The sequence below is a fragment of the Mesoplodon mirus genome (assembly GCF_964341445.2).
Source record: "Mesoplodon mirus genome assembly, chromosome: 2".
Taxonomy (NCBI): Eukaryota; Metazoa; Chordata; class Mammalia; order Artiodactyla; family Ziphiidae; genus Mesoplodon; species Mesoplodon mirus.
The window spans coordinates 216,677,197-216,697,660 of record NC_138977.1 but is presented as its reverse complement, the minus strand read 5'-3'; the positions used below and the strand labels follow the sequence as shown (position 1 = coordinate 216,697,660).

General features: G+C 48.4%; 1 protein-coding gene across 1 annotated transcript; it reads right to left on the bottom strand.

Annotated features, from left to right (window-relative positions):
• Positions 1–1,626: 1,626 nt before the first annotated feature.
• Positions 1,627–19,362, bottom strand: LOC309792817 (pancreatic lipase-related protein 2; the record flags this gene model as incomplete). The annotated part of the gene is made up of 12 exons (XM_082602669.1): positions 1,627–1,799; positions 2,704–2,871; positions 3,755–3,866; positions 6,099–6,228; positions 6,680–6,798; positions 8,817–8,936; positions 10,381–10,500; positions 12,416–12,527; positions 13,258–13,392; positions 15,188–15,313; positions 16,670–16,824; positions 19,314–19,362. The coding sequence occupies 12 exons, from the start codon at positions 19,360–19,362 to the stop codon at positions 1,736–1,738; spliced, it is 1,410 nt and encodes a 469-aa protein (XP_082458795.1). The 3' UTR covers positions 1,627–1,735.
• Positions 19,363–20,464: the final 1,102 nt, after the last annotated feature.

The window sequence follows — 20,464 nt, the reverse complement described above, 5'->3', positions numbered from 1 at the left end:
AGAGACAGCTGGGACCCAACGTGAGCTCCCCCTTCCTGCAGAGCTGGGCATTTAAGTTCTGTATCACACTCAGAGAACTAGCAAGAGGAAAGATTAGAAAGTGTCGTTACAAACTCTTAGAAGGAAACACACAAGGCAGTTCTCAACCTTGGGTGCACGTCTCCAAGGAGTTTTACAAAGTACTGGTGCTGGGCCCCAACTCAGAAATTCCATGTGGTCTAGGGTGTGGCCTGGATGTGGGGTTTTCTTTTAAACCTTCTTTTAAAGCCCTTCCTCCATGGCGCAGGCAGGTTTCACCTAAATAATGCTCAGAGCTTGTCACTCATGCCACAGGCTGCTCTCACACGGGGTCTTCTCTCTCCCTCAGGATGCTGAAAGCTGAGTGGGCAACGTGTGGAAGCAACCTTTTCAAACAGGACAGAATTTCACTGTCTAAGGATATAAAATACATTAGGACAGGCCACACCAAGTGCCCTGAGAGAGATGGTGGCAGAGGCGGACCGGTGGGATGTTCTAGGCATTACCTGTGGCCAAGTGGCTCCAGTCCCCCAAATATTTTCTGAAATGTGACCCCAGAACATAGAGAATGTCAAACTAACACCTCAAGATCAAACTAATACTTCAACGTCAAAACAAGGCCATTAAAAATTTTATTATCATAAAGATAAAGAGGCCACCACATGTTTTAAAATCAGTTCTCCTTTATTTTTTTATTTTTAAAAATCTTCATTAGAGTATAATTGCTTTACAAGGGTGTGTCAGTTTCTGCTTTATAACAAAGTGAATCAGCTATACATATACATATGTCCCCATATCTCTTCCCTCTTGCATCTCCTTCCCTCCCACCCTCCTTATCCCACCACTCTAGGTGGTCACAGAGCACTGAGCTGATCTCCCTGTGCTCTGCGGCTGCTTCCCACTAGCTATCTATTTTACGTTTGGTAGTGTATATATGTCCGTGCCACTCTCTCACTTTGTCACAGCTTACCCTTCCCCCTCCCCGTATCCTCAAGTCCATTCTCTATGTCTGTGTCTTTATTCCCGTTTTGCCCCTAGGTTCTTCTGACCATTTTCTTTTCTTTTTTTTTAGATTCCATATATATGTGTTAGCATAAGGTATTTGTTTTTGCCTCTCTGACTTACTTCACTCTGTATGACAGTCTCTAGGTCCATCCACCTCACTACAAATAACTCAGTTTCGTTTCTTTTTATGGCTGAGTAATATTCCATTGTATATATGTGCCACATCTTCTTTATCCATTCATCCAATGATGGACACTTAGGTTGTTTCCATCTCCGAGCTATTGTAAATAGAGCTACAGTGAACATTTTGGTACATGACTCTTTTTGAATTATGGTTTTCTCAGGGTATATGCCCAGTAGTGGAATTGCTGGGTCGTATGGTAGTTCTATTTTTAGTTTTTTAAGGAACCTCCATACTGTTCTCCATAGTAGCTGTATCAATTCACATTCCCACCAACAGTGCAAGAGGGTTCCCTTTTCTCCACACCCTCTCCAGCATTTATTGTTTGTAGATTTTTTTGTTTTGTTTGTTTGTTTGTAGATTTTTTTGATGATGGCCATTCTGACCGGTGTGAGATGATGTCTCATTGTGGTTTTGATTTGCATTTCTCTAATGATTAGTGATGTTGAGCATCCTTTCATGTGTTTGTTGGCAATCTGTATATCTTCTTTGGGGAAGTGTCTATTTAGGTCTTCTGAGGCCACCACATTTTTAACAAGGGTACAGAGTTTGTAAAATGTCTTCTTGCACCATGTCGCTGCTGCAAAATTTATACCTGTGAAAGAAAACATTTCCAGCATGAGGCTCGTTTGCTTGTGGAAGCGTGACCTCAGATGAGTAAACAGCTTTTGGCCAACTCGCTGGGATTCGGACCTCTCTGACTGAAAAGCTTTTTGCTACACCAGGCAGAGTCCAAGTGACTCTCAGCCAACAAATCCACTCAAAGAACCTCCTCCCCTCCTTGGGCTTTTAATGAGCTGAGAGTGAATCAGTGGTCAGACCAAAGATTTTCAAAGTCTAGGGGGTTTTGGGCCTAGCAATGATGATCTTCTTTTAAGGTGGATCATATTTTAAACACAGTTAGGAGTTTCCATATTTTAAACACAATTAGGTACTCTCCCAACTCCTACCAAGTAAGATTCTATTTCCTCCAAATGAGAAGAGCTTTCCCCCATAAGCTAGATCCCAACACATGCCGTAGTCTCCAAACAAAACAATTTACATTAATACCTGCACCCCAGCTGAAATTAACTCAGAGATTTCCTACAAGTACTGCACGTGTCTTCCTTATTGCTTAAGGTAAAAGAGTTTCATATTTGCCTGTTCCTTGAATCTATGCCTTACCACTGAGGCCTTGCTCCTGTCAAGTTGAATTTGGCTTAAGGAAAATGATTGATTTTTCAAAGTAAATTGGATGGATAGATGGAGAGTTGAGATGAATAGTTGGGTAGATGAATGGATGGATGGCTGAACAGCCAGAAGGGTGAGGAGACAGGTCTGGAGAGATGGCTGGATGGATAAGTGGATAGGTAAGTGGATGAGCGGAAAGGGCTGGATGAATGGAGGAGTCGATGAATACGCATATGGGTAGGTGGGTGACTGGACACATGGATGGATTAGTGAATACATTGATAGCTAAATATAGAAAATAAAACTTAGATGGAATAAAAGATACTCACTCAGCCCTGTCTTCACCACTTTGCACTGTAATTCGGGAAGCCCCCAATTTGGGCCGGAAGAGATTTATCACATTGTTGTTCCAGAGGAACTTGACCTTCTGGACTTTTCCTACATTGAAGTCCACATCAATGTCATGCATATGACTTGCATCTGGTTGGAGAGATCCTCTGAAAACATAGACAGAAAATGTTATATCAGCTGGATATATAAATACATAGGATGACAACAATTTATTTTTTCTTCAAACAACGGCTGCTGTTTCTGGTTTTCTGAAAATAGGCTGTATGACTTCATGCACATCCAGGGGCTGCTAAAACACAAATGTATTTGTGAAGAACAGACCTGTAAAAAATACTGGACTCTAGATTTCCATTGTCTTAGTTTGTCCCTAGAGGGAAGTTAAGTATTTGGGGTGGCATATTAACCCTATTAGTTCACTGCAGGACTATATTAATGCAACGTCTTATGTTAGAAGATGCCTGTGGGTCAGCCGAGGTCATTTGTTAGCCCCTCATATGTAGCGCAGGAAGTTGTCAAGGAATTTTAACTTAACACGAAAATTATTATGGAAAAGTTCGTGCAAAAAACAGAATCTCTTTTTACAGCACGGTTATGCATTCATCCAACACACATTTACCAAGTACCTCATATGTCCAGCAAAAGTAGGTGCTGAGGCTACCACAGCAACGAGAAGCTGACCTCAGGCTTCCTGTGTGTGTGTTGCCGGGAAGGGAGTTGCCATACAAACGTGCCTGGCCTAAGGAGAATTTGATTTTCATAAAACCTAAGTCAGGAAGCAATGACTGACAATCCAAAAGGAGTCAGCATTTGTCTCATTTTAAATAGCCAGTCCCCCTCTGGGCTTCACTCCTCTCGTGTGTAAAATGGGGTGATTGAACCAGATGCTAAGCCTTCCTTCCAGCTTTGACATTCCAGGATTCAATGGTCCTGTATAATAGATAGCTAGATTTATAAAGCAGTTTATACCCAATCTTGTATAAAGAATCTATTATGGAAAGTGTGGTCATTTCACTTTACTATCAAACTTACTTGAAAATTTCATATTGTTTTGAGTTTCCATTACTTCCATACAAAGCAATCTTGATGTAACCACTCACTTTCTTTTTTCCAGCCAGTGTGACAGAGACCCTATATCTCCAACCTGTTGAAAGAAATACAATCATTCGATTAACTCCTCTTGTTGAAAAGAATGACCCCGTGGACGCAGTCTTGTTCCAAGCTCTAAGTCCCCCGCGGATGAGAGGTAAGGGTGAACGTGAGTAATGATTTCCTTAAGCGAGGTTTGGGGTCCCGGGATTCAGATTGTAGGTGGGGGTGAGGGACTCCAGAGGAAGTAAATCTTATACTTCAGCACAATCTCTTGTTGATACAGCAATGTATGTGCCCTGATGGATGCAAGGCAGCCGGTTACTGCACCTGTGTACTCTGGGTACACATCACTGGCCAACCCCAGAAAAGCCACAGGGAGAGGGAGACGCTTGTGGCTCTAATGTTTGGATAAATCACCTACCGCTCTTTTAGTTTATTGCTATTTTCACATGCGACGGACATATTCTCAATAGAAAAACAACCCAGATAAATTAAAAGAAGAAACAACCTTCATCAGCTCCCCATCTACCTGCCCTGCATCCCGGGTCCTTCCCTGACGTCACTACTTTGGTCTCTATACTTAATCAAGTCCAGTGGTTCCCAATCAGGGGGAGATTTTGCCTCCCTGGGGACATTTGGCAAAATCTGGAGGCTTCTTTGGTTGTCACACTGGGGGTGAGGTGGGGTGGGTGTGGAGAGCTACTGGCATCTAGTGCGTAGAGACCAAGGATCTGTTAAACAAACTGCAATGCACAGGACAGACGCCTACAACAACGAATTATCCAGCCCCAAATGTCAGTAGTGTGAGGTTGAGATATGCTGATCTAGAGCTTTCTCTTTCTCTTTCTCTCACACACCTATGTACATAAAAGAATACAGGCTTCTTTTCCCTTCTTTCAATAGTACGTGCTGTTATTCTCTATTCCCTCCACCCATCCCCACCCCAGAATGATTCCCTTTCTCTGTCCTGCCCTGTGTTCCAGAATGTTTGCCTCCCACCCCAGGATCCTTGCTGCTGGCTTTTAGCTGGGTTTAGCCAATAAGAGGTGTATGCAGGAGGTCAGAAGGCAGGAGGAGAGAGGTGCAGGTGTCATCTCCCTGGCTCCCCCCTTGCTCCAGAACCATGAGTCTGGCAGAAACTCCCTCCTTCCCTGCATTCTGGGAGCTGCATAGCCACCAGATTCCGGGGGCCTCAGCATCCCTTGCTTTTTTTTTTCTTGTTACAGAGAAAAATATTTTATTATAAAATTTTGGAAAATATGAATATGGGTAAGTAAAAATTTAACATGAAAATCTTGCTTGTTCCTTTAACCCTGCCCACACCTCTAACAGGAGGCCCTTCAGTAAAATCTCTCCATTTGAGCCACTTGGATGAAGTCTGTCTCCTGTTGGGACCCTGACTGATACATGACATGTTGCAGGCTGTTCTGTCACTTGCCTTTTCACTAAATATGCCTTAGAGATCTCTCCTCAGCACATAGAGCTATCTCCTTCTTTTGAGCGGTTCTGTACAGTATTTGGTGGTTTACCAATTGGTGGGTATCCAGGTTCCTCTCTCCAATCTTCTGGTATTAAAAACAGTGCTGCAGTGAACACCCTTGAGCACTTTCTCATGCAAGTATTTTCCTAAGGTACACTCTGAGAAGTGGAATGACTGGGTTAAAGGAACATACACATAAGACTTTATAGAGAGCGCCAAATCGTGATCTTTCATGATAAATATTGTGAAGATTACATGAAATACTGTATGCGAAAAGAGTTTTGTGAAGTGCTATATACATTTTTTAAATGTAAAAATCCATTGAAAAAGAATTGCTCTTCTATTCGGCTACCATGTGATATTATTTATAACAAAAGAATCTTGATCATTTTGCTATCTTGTACTTTTTTCATGAGAAGCTGGGCAAAACAACAACAGAAATGCAGTGTGCTTCTGTGTGTGCAGGGGGACTGGCAGAAGAGGTATTTAGCTAGGAGACGTCTTGACTTACAGTGGCTTTGCCCCACCTTGCCCTCTTCTGTTAATGGATCCATCTTTCCTGCCACTGGGGTGGGTGGACGTGTGACCCAGCCTGGGCCAATCACTGTACTTTATTCCATTGATCAGTATTTTTGGTTAAAGGGGTGAACTTGAGATCCAAGACAAATGCCATTCTACTGTCTTTCCATTATAGCTTAAACGGGTTGGAGGTGAGTTTCTGTCAATTGCTCCCAAGGGTCCTAATAAGGCTGATACTCTAAAATTATTTGCAAGAATTTTTAAATGAGTAAAATGGAAACTTACGAGTAAAGTTACCACTGCTTCCTGTGTTCAGGAAAAAAGTTTGTCCCACAGCACTGGTTTTCCCCTGAAATTGGTCAGCATAGTGCCCCATTTTGGGGCATCCTTCAGCAGGACAAGGGAAACAGCCACTCTAGTGAAAGAAAACAGTCTGTCTGTGAGTCGTAGGCCTTTGACTCACGCATTTTCCTTTCCATCCTCCTATCTATCCATCCATCCATCCATCCATCCCTCCCTCATCCATCTTCTCATCTACCTATGCTTCCTTCCATTCATGTATCCATTCTACCCCTTATCCCCCATCCACTGATCCATGCATGCATGCATCCATCTACCCATGCATCCTTGCACACACTGGGAATTTTCCAGAATGAAAAGTTGGGGATCTAGGGAAGGCCCAGCACAGTTCAAGTCTGTGCTGTCCCCCTCCTGCCCATCCTATTCCTGGGAGGAAGGCTCTGTGAGCCTCAGCATTTCTAGTGCCTCCTCTCGTTAGCCGTGGAGTTACATCTCTGCTCTGTTCCAAGCCAAAGGGACAACACCACCATCACCATCAACTTCCCTGGGCCCCTGGTGTGACCTACCTCCTGAAACTCATTGTAGGACGCACAAGGGTAGCCCAGGAAGCCTTCGGGGCTGAGGATACTGCTTGAGTAATACTTGTAGCTTCTTAGGTGATTGCAAGCCACAAAGTCTTGGGTTCCTGAGAAGGCAAAGGCCAAGGGCGCTCACAAGAAGCATTAAACTTTTGAAGCCCGAACCATTCTGACCCAGCGAGGAATCACCTCTGCATTTCACAGGTGGGTATTGCTGCCCCTGAACACCTTGGTCACAATTCAAAATTTCTGTCATTGACCTTGACATACTTTGGGGCAAGTAGAAAAGCTGGGGGCCTGTTTAGTAGTGGTGGTTGGCCGGAGTCGCTTTCCTCTCCCCGGCACTGTCCATTTTCTGGGGTGGTCCCCCTCAGGGCTAGGCAAGTGTTAGGGAATGAGAAGGTCTAACAAGCACCTCTGTCTAATCCCCGGGGGCCAGGCATGTAACGTAAATGAATAACGAAGGCTTGGGGGAGTGGGGGGCGTTGGTTAGAGACATATCATACTTCACCTTTCGCGTGAACCAAGCTTTTCTGTCTATGGTCTCAGGCTGAGAAATTCTTCCTTTTTACTCCTCCAGGCATAAGGTAAAAGCAATGGAGAGCAAGGTCCCCATGGCCTCTGGCTACTCTTTCACTGCATTTTATTTACCGTCTTTCTCTTTAAACCAAAGTCCTCTTGTTTGGGAAATTGTCTTTTCCTGTCTCCAGCTACTAGGTACAAACTTCCCATGGAGTGATCCACAGTGACCCTGGCATACCTGGGGACCACTGCTGGGGGGTCTGCCGGGCTTCATCCGCCACCCGTGGGGAAAGGAATGTTGCCCTTTGTGCTTGGGGGATTAGCTCTCCATAAGCCCCCCAGTCCCGCGCACCCCACACCAACACTCATTACCAGACAAAAGGACCTGTTTCGAACTTAACTGTCTCTTTCATCCAAAATTGCTGCCCAGGGATTCCATGTTAGAGAAGCAAGCGGATGTCACTGTTCCTCAGAGGCCAGGGTGACTCGGCACGCACACAACAGAAGCACATTCCAGCGACCGGTCACCTCTCTAATTAAACCTGGGCTCCTTCCTATTATGTGTGCCCTGCTCGTCCCATCTGAGAGGGGGCAGCCCTCACTGTGACTCTGGTGTTCTTTCAGAAAGCAGATCAGCCAAGGAGCCACCCCTCGAGTTACCTGGTGCTGAGCAGAGAGGAGGTGAAAAGCTCCACCGACTGTCGGGGGATGTTGGCTATTGTTTTATCCACTCTGCTCTTTCACATGAAGCACATGCAAGATTAAAATGCCACGGAAGGCCGCTCAACTCAAGGTAACAAGCTGGACACAGAGCTTGCTTTGCGCCAGGCCCTGCGCAGGGTCCTGAGGAGTCCGGGTCTCCCAGGCTACAGCCCCTGGCCTCGGGGAACTCCCCGCTCAGAAAAAATAAAGACTAAAATGAGACGATCACAGACTCAAAGCCTCCACTTTTAGGGAGGAGAGTGAAGCCTGTTCTCAGGGGAGGGGCAACAGGAATAGCCCCAGGCCAGAACAAGGGACGGCTAATGGAGATGGTACTTTAGATCACCTAACATTAGGGGTACTGGGCCTGCTTTCTCAGATAAATGGAGACACGTACAAGGCTCGTCACCCAGACCCCCAGGTCTCCACCTCCATGCACGTGCCCCTCAAACCCACAGGGCACGTCCGTCCTCCCCCTTCCCCCCATCGTCTTCTTACCAGCTCAGTCCAATAGCAAATGGCAAGAAAGTCAAAACCCTCCAAATCTTTGCTTATGCTCTGCAGATCTTCAAGGAGCCTGCACTGAAGGAAGGATGGGGGCCAAAGGCAAAGCTGGGTCCTAACTGATGTGCCAGTGCAGCCCACATCTCAGCATCCTGCTAAGGGGGAAAAGGCGCAGGCTGGGCATGGGGTCGGGCTTTGCAGCCAGAAATTGGGCTTAAATATAAGGTGGCCTTGGGCAAGTTTTATCACTTTTCTGACCCCATTTCCTCGTCTGTAAAATGGGACTAACCAGAGTAACTATCTCGTGCCACTGCTGTGAAAATGCCCGGCACAGACCACACCACCTGCCTTCTCCCCAAGTGGAGCAGCTGCTGTCTTGCTTCTCTCATTTACATACCTTCCCATATTCCATTTATATCAATGATGGTTGACAGGGTATTTTTCTGACATCCAGGCATTTCCTTTCCTCCATTTGGGTAGAAATCCAGGTGGCCCACCTTTTGGCTCATTCCAAAACCTGAAACATTGGCAGCAGAGGTGAGTGTGAGGGAAGTGGTCCCAGAGTCAGGTGGTGGCCACGAAGAGCGTTCAACTCCTTCCAATGGGAGCAAGAGCCTTCTTGGCAACTTCTCCCCACAGTGCAGCCCCCTTGTCTCTGGCTCTGCAAAAGTTCTCAGATGAGCACTTGGCAAGACAAGAAAGGAGTTGGGGCTTCCCTGGTGGCACAGTGGTTGAGAGTCCGCCTGCCGATGCAGGGGACACGGGTTCGTGCCCCGGTCCGGGAAGATCCCACATGCTGCAGAGCGGCTGGACCCGTGAGCCATGGCCGCTGAGCCTGCGTGTCCGGAGCCTGTGCTCTGCAACGGGAGAGGCCACAACAGTGAGAGGCCCGCGTACCAAAAACAAAAAAAAAGAAAGGAGGAGAGAGCAGAGGACGTAAGATGAGGGGGGAGGTAGGCTCTGGGTGAGCCGGCACATGTGTATTTGTGTCTGTCTGTCTGTCTTGGGGACGCCCTGAACAACACGATACCATCATCGGTGTCCTGATACCATTATGCACCAGAAGACACATATCAGGGCAGGGCTGGTGCACTTTCTATTACTTTATTCATTTTAAAATTTTGGTTTCTACATTATAGTGTTACACTGAGACCACGTAAACTTTGTTATTATATTGAGAACCACAGCATAATGGCTAGGTGGTTTGGATTTTGAAGCACACAGACCTGTGATCACATCCTGGTTCTTCTTACATATCTGTGATCTTGACAATTACTTGACAATTACTTGATCAGTTACTTGACCTTGTTGAGCCTCAGTTTCCTCAGCTATGAAGTGGTAAAAACAATACCCACTTTTCGGGGTTTTTACAATGATTAATGAGCTAATGTATGCAAAATGTTCAATGCAGCACATGGTAAACACTCCATAAGTGACAGGATCATCAAAAACATACCTTTTATTGGCACATTTCATGAGTGGTTATACAAGAAAATATTGAAAAAAGAATGTTAATTTTAGAAGAATTCAATTAAGGGCGATATTTAATCTCCAACAAAACAAACTGTAAGCAAAGCTTTGACAAAAGAAGAAAAAAAATGCAAAGATTACCTTTGCATTTTGCAAGTACAGGTCAAACATCCATAATAAATACCACTCTGGATACTGACAGACTAGGGAAGGATGCAGAGTTTGGAGACTGAGTGAGCCTTCCACAGGTTATAGAAGACTTTTGTCCTACCTGGGGCCTCAGGCTGATATCACTGGCGCTGAACTGGCTGTTTGTTTGTGGCTGACACCCATTTTGACTGGTTGGTGCCCAAACACCCATTTTGACTGATTGGTTAACCATTTTGAATACCACCCTGTGGTATGTGTGTGCAGGTTGGGGAGGGTGGCAGGGTGCACATGCTCTCATCAGTTATAGCCCTGGTCCCTGAGAGGTGGGGTGAGGAACTTACCCAGGAAAGGGATTATGGGAGCAGAATCTGTGTGAATCACATCCACAAACATGGCATCGGACGGGTCCAGCCGAACCTCCTCTGGCGTGCCCTGGAAGCATGGCTGTGCCGGGTCCAGCCCTAAGAAGGGGGAGGTGGACAGGGAGGCTGCACGCTAAGACCACCCAGGATCTAAACCCTGTATACACAAAATCCATGGGGATTCCTGGGCAAAGCACCCCACGCCCCATCAGTCATAGCTTGGAGAATTGAGTCTGTAGCTCCTGGTCTGCTTGGGAGAGAGGCTGGGACAGAAAGGCTGCCAGTGGGGTCGTTGCCCGTCACAGAACATCCAGAAATCCCCACTGCCTGGAGTCATGGAAGATTGGGATGGTACCCTTGCTCCCCGCGTCTCCCTTTTCCTTTTTTCCCTCACACACGTTCTGTTTGGCCACTGCCCTCCAAGACTGAGCTCCCAGGCCTGGCCCAGCTCCTCCACAGTCTCCGAGCCCTGCACAGTCCATTCCCCTGCGTCTGTGGTCATGGCCCCCGGCCTGCCGCTCACTCCCCCGCATTCTCCCCTAATCTCTCTCCCCTCCAAGACCCCCTCAAACACGACCTCTTCATGGGAAATGTAGCCTCTCCTTTTTTGGCTCATTACCTCCTCATGGCATAGGATTCTTTTGCATTAGTTAATTCTGCTTTGGCTTTTAGTTGCCTACTTAGTTGTCTGCCTCCTGCACTAGACTGTGGATTTCCTGAGGCAGGGGCCGTGCCCAGTTCATCTCCAAAGAAAAGCAGAGGGTTTCCCTGGTGGCACAGTGGTTGAGAGTCCACCTGCCGACGCAGGGGACACGGGTTGGTGCCCTGGTGTGGGAGGATCCCACATGCCGCGGAGCGGCTGGGCCCGTGAGCCATGGCCACTGAGCCTGCGTGTCCGGAGCCTGTGCTCCGCAGCGGGAGAGGCCACAACAGTGAGAGGCCTGCGTACCGCAAAAAAGAAAAAAAAAAAAGAGAGAAGCAGAAGGTGGAAGGAGCAGGGCCCTCAGGACTCGGTGACCTACGTCTAGTGCTGGCTCTGTGCAAGGCCAGGTGCCTGTTCTCCTTGAACCTGGAAAGTGGGAATAACAACAGTAACTCCCCTGGCAGGGTTACTGTGAAAATCCCATGAAAAGACCTAAGAGAAAGGACATGGCAAACTGAAAAATTCTAGGTAAATAGGAACTATTGACCTTTTATCCTTCACCCGAAGCCTAGCCTGGTGCCCAGAGCAACAGACGCATTCGTTAAATGCTTGAACAGTTTGCGTAAGTTACATACTGATGCGGTGCACCAAACGGTGGTCTGTGTCTATGTCCGTGTATTCATTCTGCCTAGTGTTTCCTTCCTCCATTCATTCTTTTTTTTTTTTTTTTTTTTTTTGGCGGTACGCGGGCCTCTCAGTGCTGTGGCCTCTCCCGTTGCGGAGCACAGGCTCCGGACGCGCAGGCTCAGCGCCCACGGCTCACGGGCCCAGCCGCTCCGCGGCATGTGGGATCCTCCCGGACCGGGGCACGAACCCGCGTCCCCCGCATCGGCAGGCGGACTCTCAACCACTGCGCCACCAGGGAAGGGAAGCCCCCTCTATTCATTCTTTACTGAGCACCTCCTATGGCAGGTCTCAGCTAGTCACTTTCATTTTCTGCCTGTCCGGGCACAGCACAGACATTCAATAATTATTTGTGGAACTGATGAATTGATCTTTTTCAAAAATCATCTCACTTTTTAAAAAACTTTGCCGTACGCTAGCAATAATAACCCTGAAGTCATGAGTTTCATGTGTTAGTTATATTTTTCTTTTTTTATAAATGTATTTTTGATTACAATCGTATATTTTCTAGTACACATGAAAATATATGAATAATTATTTTTTAAGTCCCCTGCACCGCCTAAAACCAGTTCCAGGAGGACCGGAATGGGCGCCCTTGGCTGTGGGAAGCGCGTGGGTCTCGCCTTCCACCGCCTGCTCCCCTGGCTGGGCCGGCGCCCGCCCCCAACCCCGGCCCAGCGCCCCTACCTGTGATCCTGCCCACGCGGCCCCCCAGCCTCCTGCCCGCCTCAGCGGCCGTGTGCGCGCCCAGGCTGTGGCCGATGAGGTGCACGTTCTCGGGGCCATAGCCCAGCTGGGTCTGCGGAGGGAAGGAGCGTCAGGTCCCAGAGCAACGGGTGGGGAGGCGCCGGCTCTCGGGGAGCGGGGATCGGGCCAGCACCCAGGCTGGAAACTCGGGAGGAACGACCCCCGGCTCCTGGCCGCCGCCTAGGACAGCGCGACCCGGCCCCTGGCTGGCCACAGTCTGCAGGTCCCGGGGTCTGGCTAGCGCGCGGGGTAACGGTGCTGACCAGCGACCAGCGCGTCACCTGCAGGCCGCCTTGGCCGGGACTGGCAGTGCTTTGCGGGCTCCCACACGCAGCCCACCGCGGACCTCCTGCCCCTCGTCCCCGGCAGGGGCTGGGCCAGTGCAGAACGTGGTAATGGGCCCGGCTCTGGGGTTCTCCAGACTCGACCTTCCCTGTAAGGGACCTTCCCTGAGAGTGAAGACTCATCTGGGCTGAGAACTTCAGGGCAGCCCAGCCTGCTCTACAATTCCCAGAACAGCCTGCAAGGAAGGCTTATTTCAAAAGGGGAAACTGAGGCTTGAAGAGGTTAGTCTGCCTCAGGCCCCACAGCTAGGGATCTTCAGGACAACCCCGGAGGGAGGAAGTTTGCAGCTTCATGTAGCAAAGGCCCTTCTTGGGCTCCCGGCTTTCAGGCTCTGCCTCTACCCATGGGTCCCCAGGCTGCCCCTGGGTGCCACGGGGCACTGGCCTGCCCCTCTCCCTGCCCCCTACCCACAGGACGTGGCCCAGGCAGGGGGTTACTGACAGCCGTTGTATTAAGTAAGCTATCTCCGCTCCCACGACCCGAGTGTTGTGGACAGCTTGGGTGTATCCTGTGTGGGCCCCGCGCTTCCAGTCCACACACATGCAGTTCACCTTCTCCACTTTAAACATTTTCTGGGAAAGACAAACATGAGGGAGAAACCAGTTTATTAACAGCCACGGGTTGCACACTCCAGAGATAGGAATTCACAACCATCAAGCATCTAGCTTGTGTCAGAGCTTTAATAATCCTCACACTTGTCCTGGTCCACACCACAGTGCTATGAACTGGGTATACTTACTCCCACTTAGCAGATGTGGAAACTGAGGCCTGGAACAGAGTGACTTGTCTAAGGTTTTACAGATGGTCATTGACACAACCAGGTCAGAAAGATGACTTACGAGGTCAGGGGTTAGCAAACTACTACCTGAGTGCCAAATCCACTCTGGTAGAAGTTTGCTAACTGCTTTTATGAAGTTTTATTGCAAACAGCCACACCCATTTGTTTACATAGCGTTCATCTCTGCCTCATAGCTACAACAGAAGCCATATGAGCTGAAACCATATGACCCACAAATGCTACAATATGTATTACCTGCTCTTCTACAGGAAAGTTTGCAGACCCTTATACTAGATAGTTGAAGCCACAGAGAGGCTGCTTTTATGTTCCCAAAAATGCTTTGATGGGAGATATAAAGTATTGAGGGACAAGTTTAATAAGATGAAATTTAGACCGAGGTAGGAGACAACTCTCCCGGATACATGCATCTTTTGTATCATGTAGTGTGACCCAAGCACAGATACTGGTCCCTTGGGGAGTGGAGGGAAGAAATATCAGAAAGGGCTACACTATATCCTTTGTTCATTTGGGGAGGTCCTGGACTGCATTTTGAAGTTGGGAGTGGTTGGCTGGGGGGTCAAGGCATCATGGTGGACCACATACCCTCGGCTCTCCAATTTCCAGGTCCTCATAGCCTCCCTCTGGAACTCAGGAGGCACGTGTGAAACCCCAGACCAAGAAGAACAAAGAGCGCTCGGGCAGAAGCTGCTCAAGGTCTTATCCCAGCGCAGCTTAAGCCCCTAAGAGCCGTGCCATGGGCACCTCCTACAGGCTAAAGCTGTAGACACACGGGATTGTGGTGTCTTGTGGACAGAAGACCTCGTTTCGCATTCCACCCCTGGATTCAACTTTGGGCAAGCACTGAACTTTTCTTTGCCTCAATTTCTTCATCTATAAAATGAGAACCATAACTGTGGCTGCCTCACCACGTGGCTGGGAGGGTTAAACGGGACAAGGACTGTGGAATGATTAGCACATGCCAGACTCACAGTAAGTGCTCAGGAAATGGATGGTATGAATAATAATTCATTACTAATATTCATGATCACTATAGAGCTGCACTGTCCAATACTGTGGCTACAAGCCACGTGTGGCTCTTTACAATTAATTAAAATGAAATAAAATTTAAAATTCAGTTCTTTGGTCACACTAGCCACAAGTCAAGTGCTCAGTAAGCACAGGTGGCCAGTGACTCCTGATTCAGGTAGTGCAGATATAGAACATTTCCATCATCACAGAAAATGCTTTTGGATAGTAGTGCTGTGGGGGGTAAAGTATTTTTTATGACATACAAGGGTTTTATATAAACCATCAGAGACAAGCGCCAGGTAATTTGCTGTTGTCTCCACCTCTGGGACTTTCTGATTGGACTCTGGGTCTTTTCAGCCTCATAAGGAGATGTTTGACTAGAGGTTCATGAGTTGGGAGACCTTGACATTGGGTGCCCATGAGAACCCGAGTTTTCCTCAGTGGTTTTAGGATGGACCCATCTCTCCTGGGAGGTTATCCTTTCCCAGCCTCAGGGGATGCAGCGTTTGACTCCATGTGCTGGGCGCTGCTCTCACCAGGTGAGGAGGGTGAGTGCCTACCTTGCACAGGTCAATTATCCAGTCCTCCTCCCCCTTGTCTAGGAAGCCGTGGATGACGAAGCGCGTCTTGCGGTCCAGTTGGAAGTTTGAAGCCTCGATGGTGGCTAGGTCAGTGACATTGATCCGCTGGTTAAATTAGAAAAGATGAATTTGAATTTCCAAACCACAGACCCATTAGAGCCCATTCCTGTAAGACCAAGGTGACAGATTCAACTCCCAGAAGTTGGGTGAGGCTAGAACAGGAGTTCCTGACTTAGGGTTGGAGGATAGATTCAGAAAGTCCAAGTTTATTGATTTTTCTATACTGACATGTAGCATTTTTGTTAATTGTGAAATTGAACAACAAACATAGCAGACTTAGCAATACACTGTCACCAACAGAGGTGGCAGATATTTTCATTTTATATTACAGTTGTTACAGATATTTAAAAATATCATTTGTACTCATTACTATTTAAAATTACAGAAGTTATTAGACCAACCCCTAGACCTTGCTATTTAGTGAGATAATAAAGCAGCACACATATTACTATATCCCATATTTATCTTTTTAAATGTTCTGATAACTGTTTTCCAGTATAATTAGTGTCCTTTTTAATCCAGTGTTTTTTATTTTATGCATTTAACCCTTCCTGCTCCATTGAGGTGCATCTCCCCTTATGCCTGATGCTTCTGGCCCAGGGGTTCCTCAGCTTTTCTGTGCCAAGACCTCTTTGGCCATCTGGAGAAGCCTATGAATCCCTTCTCAGGATTTTTTTTTTTTTTTTTTGCATAAAATATATTTTATTTTAAAAAATTATCTTTTTAAATGGGGACTCTGGGTGGGTAGTTTGTCACCTAGAATCCAACAGTAGGTGACCTCGGGGACCTATAGACAGACACCCTGCTCTCTCAAACTTGGTTTGGGGTCAGAGCTGTGAGCTGCTTGAGTTCTGAGCAAGTTCTTCCTGTTCACTTCTGAGCACCTGGAGGAAGCCTGCTGGCCTCCACCTGGCAGGCCTTCGGGGAACTGAAGATTGCTCCAAGGGTCCCCAAATTTCTCCTTTGTCATTAAATGTCCCCTGTTCCCCTTCTTCCTCCTGAGGAAGGATTTACATGGCCCAATCCTTACCCTCTGAGGGGCTACGCTCCTTCCACTGCCTGGTTCGGAAAGAAGACAGACCCTCTCAGGGATACATAGGTCTGGGTTTCTCCATAAGAGCTGCTCACACCCCCTTCCTCCCCAAACAGGGTTCTAATCCTGGGAAGCCCTGCAGTTCTGTGCACAAGTGTGTGAATGTGTCAGTTTCCGGGTTGGGCGTCCATAGATTTCATCTCGGGATTTATGATCCCGAGAGCTAAGATGGCTCTAAGTCTAACATTGGTGAGGGAGCATCATGTAAAAAGTTCCAAGGCAGTGAATTATTCCTCAGACAACCATGTGAAGGCTCCAGCGTGGGCGCCCAAATCCCCCACCATGCGGTCATTCTATGCCCCTCTTACTTGGTAGTTATTTGGATTCTCATTTGTATACAGAAGAAAGTGGGTGTCAATGTCCTCGGGAGACCAGGGAAATAACTTTAAAGGCCGCTGAAAGATCCTGGTCCATGGTTTTTCATCGGAAAAGCAGCCAAAAGGTTTGTAGCAGGTCTCCTTTCCTGGGTCAGGAAGAGGAACAAACAGGACACTTGTGAGGTTCTGAGAAGGAGCAATGTCACCTTAGCTACTCGGGAGGACTCTTCAGGGTACAGCTCAGGGCTGGTGAAGGCCAGTGCTCATCTTTATCTTTGCTGTCAGTGTTCCTCAGACTTCTGTGTTGATAAGAACCACCTGGGGGCTGAGGGTGAATGGGCATATACACACCCCCAGGCCCGTCCCTCAGAGATTCTGATTCAGAGGGTCTGGGGTGGGGCCCGAGAAACAGCATATTTAATAAGTGCCCCTGTTCATCAGGCAAGTTGGGGAATCACTGAGAATTCCTGGGAACCTTCAGCCTTAAAACTACCTCTTGCAGGAAACTCCCAGATGGCCCTTTACATCCACTCATCAACCATCAGGTATTTATCAAGTGTCTACGAATGTTGTAGCACAGAAATGCTACTCGATGAGTCTTGAGGTCTCTCTTACATCCAGCACAGGCCATGCACACAGTAGGCATTCCTGGGCATCTGTCCAGTCCACATGTCTTCACGTCATCCTGCTATGCACCTTTATTTTTTCCAAATTATTCTCTGCCATTTCAGATTTCCCTGTTCTTTGAAAAGGTAAATGTCTTAAGAAGAGGGAGAATTTATTTTTGCATCATACTGTGTATAGTAGGGGCTCAGTACATGCAATTGATGACCTAAATATCCCCATCTAAATCTGAGGGTCCTTTCTCTAGTCCATGACATATTTTCACAATTATGTCACCCCCAGTATAACCAGGGGTGACATAATTTCAAATCCAGAGGATTACAATGGATTTTCTCTCTTAGGCTTCCTCAACTGATGGAGCCAAATATTGGTCATTCATCCAAAAACTGGTAATAGTTAATACTTGTTGTTTACTATGTACCAGATACCACACTAGTGTTTTACCAGTATTGGCCTGTTTAGCCTCCAAACAGCCCATGAGGAAGGAATGAATATTACCTCTATTTGACAGAAGAAGAGCCCAAGGCACGGAGACGAAAAGTCAGCTACCCAAGGCCACAGCCAGTGGTGGAGCCACGATTTGAACCCGAGAAGCTTAACTGGGAATAAAAGTAGGAATTGGGGAGCCATAGAGACAAATCAGATCGAAACCCGGCCCTGAAAGAGAGGAAATCTAACTGGGAAGGAATAAAGACAGCGTTGAATTCATTCTGGGAAGAGGGAACAGTCCCACAGGAAAGGCCACAGGAGGCTAAAGCAACTTGGCTTCAGATGGTAAGCGCAGGGGCTTCGATGCCGGGTTAAGGTACCTGGGCGTTAGGTGGGTAGTGGGGAGGTGCTGGGGGTGCTGAGCCCGTGAGTGGGGTGGGAGCCAAGCGTAAGTGGCTCAGAGGTGGGGGAGCCTGGGGGCAGGGGAGAGGCGTTCTGACCTGATGGCAGAGGAAGTTAAGGAAGAGGTGAGGAGATGGGGCTAGGGGGTGCTGTCCAAGCCTGGTGTGGGACAAGTGAGTTTGAGGCGTGGTGGGAGGCCCTGGTGGAGCTGCCTGGAACATGGGAGGACTGGGGGTGTGCTGGTGGGGACTGGACAAGGGGGCAGTCCTGAGGAACAGAAAGGTGAAGAGGGCACCTGTAGTGACCTTTGGGAATGCCCATGTCTGGGGCAGGAGGAAGCAGCAGATCAGCGAAGGAGACCAAGAGGGGTTGGAAAGGCCTGAGGAACAGCCAGACCCCACCCGGGCTCTTCTGTCAGGGGGCCGGGTCTGGCTGCAAGGCCGGGGTGGAATTCCAGAAAGGCAAGAGGGGGCTGGGGACAAGCTGAGGAGACAAGGGGGAAGGGTCCGGATGCAGAAGAAAGCCTTTGCAGGGACTGGAGGAGATCATGTCTGCTCTTGGGGAGACTGTGCTCAGCAGGGTTTGGGGGCCCGAGCCAGGCAGTGAGGGGTTCTGACTGATGGGAGAGGAGGTGAGAAGACCCGGCAGTGTGGGAAAGAGAGCACCTGCGAGGTACACCTGCGGGGAGGTGGGGGGATGGGCATAAGCAGATTTGGGCTCAGGGGGCTTTGGTAACAAGGGAGGTTTCAGGACAAGTAGAATGTGGGTGTCTGCATCTCCTCTGGGCAGGAGGCCGGGCAGGACGGGAGTTCACAGGGGGACACGTCCACAGGATTTTAATCTGCAGACGTGCACTTGTCCATGCCTAGGGACTGAGGGTACTGGGGGCCTGACAAGAACGTCCCACTCTCCACCTGGCCCAGCTGCCTGCCACCTCCGCCGCCTGCTCCAGCCACTGGAGCCTTTGCAGGAGGATGGAACAATGCTGGGATCATCCTTGTTGAGCATGGTGCCCTGTCTTTACTGCAGAGTCATCACTCCCCGACTGGTAGCGATTGCTGTTTCATGCAATAAGGATAATGCTGTTAATTAGGAAGAAGATGATGATGATGCTTCTGTCTGTCTCCCTCAAAGGCCAGCCCAGGCCCGGTCACCAAAGGGATGGTGGCAGTATCCTCACCTCTGACTGTGGCCAGCAGGAGAAGGCCGATGGTCCAAGAGGGCAGCATCTTCGGGGATGAAGACAGAGACATGCACGGACACCAGATGCACAGGCACGAGGCTGGCGGACAGGGCGGGCGGCCCTCAGCACACATAGGGCCCTCCCTCGAGGTGGGGACCCTGAGGCTGAGGCCTCCCTGCACACAGGGAGTTGGGCAGCACCTCTCTCGGACCCTGGACCCAGGGCCTTTGCACTGCTGTGCTCCCCTGTTCTGGGCCACGTCCCCCTGGCAGCCCTACCCCTACCCGGCTCCCTGCCCACGTGGGGCTGTGACTTACTGTGTGGTCCCAGAGCTTCCACCTGCAGCCCAGCAGGTTGGTCATGGCCTTTTATAACCAGACTTTATCCTTTGGATTCCTCAGAAAAGGACGGGGGTGGGGGATAGATAGGGCTCTGTACATGCCAGGTTTGAACCTAGGTTATCATAAACACATAAAGCCAGCTCAGCCGGGGAGCAGGGCTGTTTATAAAGTGAGATTTGAGGAAAGGGAAACTGACTTTATGGGATGGCAAAAGGCTCTGTTAATCTGAATTTACAGGTACAGTTGCCAAAAGATCGTGTTCCCCAGGTGATAACAGGGAAACTCCAAGCTGTAGTGCCGCCCACTCAAAATCCTCTTGGAAACAGGAAGCCCAGACTCATCTCATTGCCCTGCAGACACTGGCAGAGCCGTGCAGGAGTGGGCAGTCCGAAGCATCTGTTTATGAAGACAGCCCTTGGTTACTTTGGGGGTGAGGTGGGTGGAGAGCATCCTTCCAAAGATGCTGGACAGAGTTGTAAAAACCCTGCTGGTGGAGGCACTCAAAAGAGTCAAATAAACACTGTTCAGATACAGCTTTGTTGGGAAACAATATAGTTTATGACCCGGGGATAAGAAAGATGGAAGTGTTTGCTTTCCTTCAGGGCTGAGGGGGTGAAAGCCAGGTGCTGCCCAGCTGTTTTTAAAATTGACATATGATTTAGATGCTCCAAAGTGTATAAATCTTAAGTTGAAAACTTGAGTACAGTTTAATGAGTTTTGACAAATGTATACTCCTGTGTATACGCCCCAGATCGAAAAGCATTTCCAGCAGCCAGAAGTGTCTCTCATGATCCCTGTACCACCACC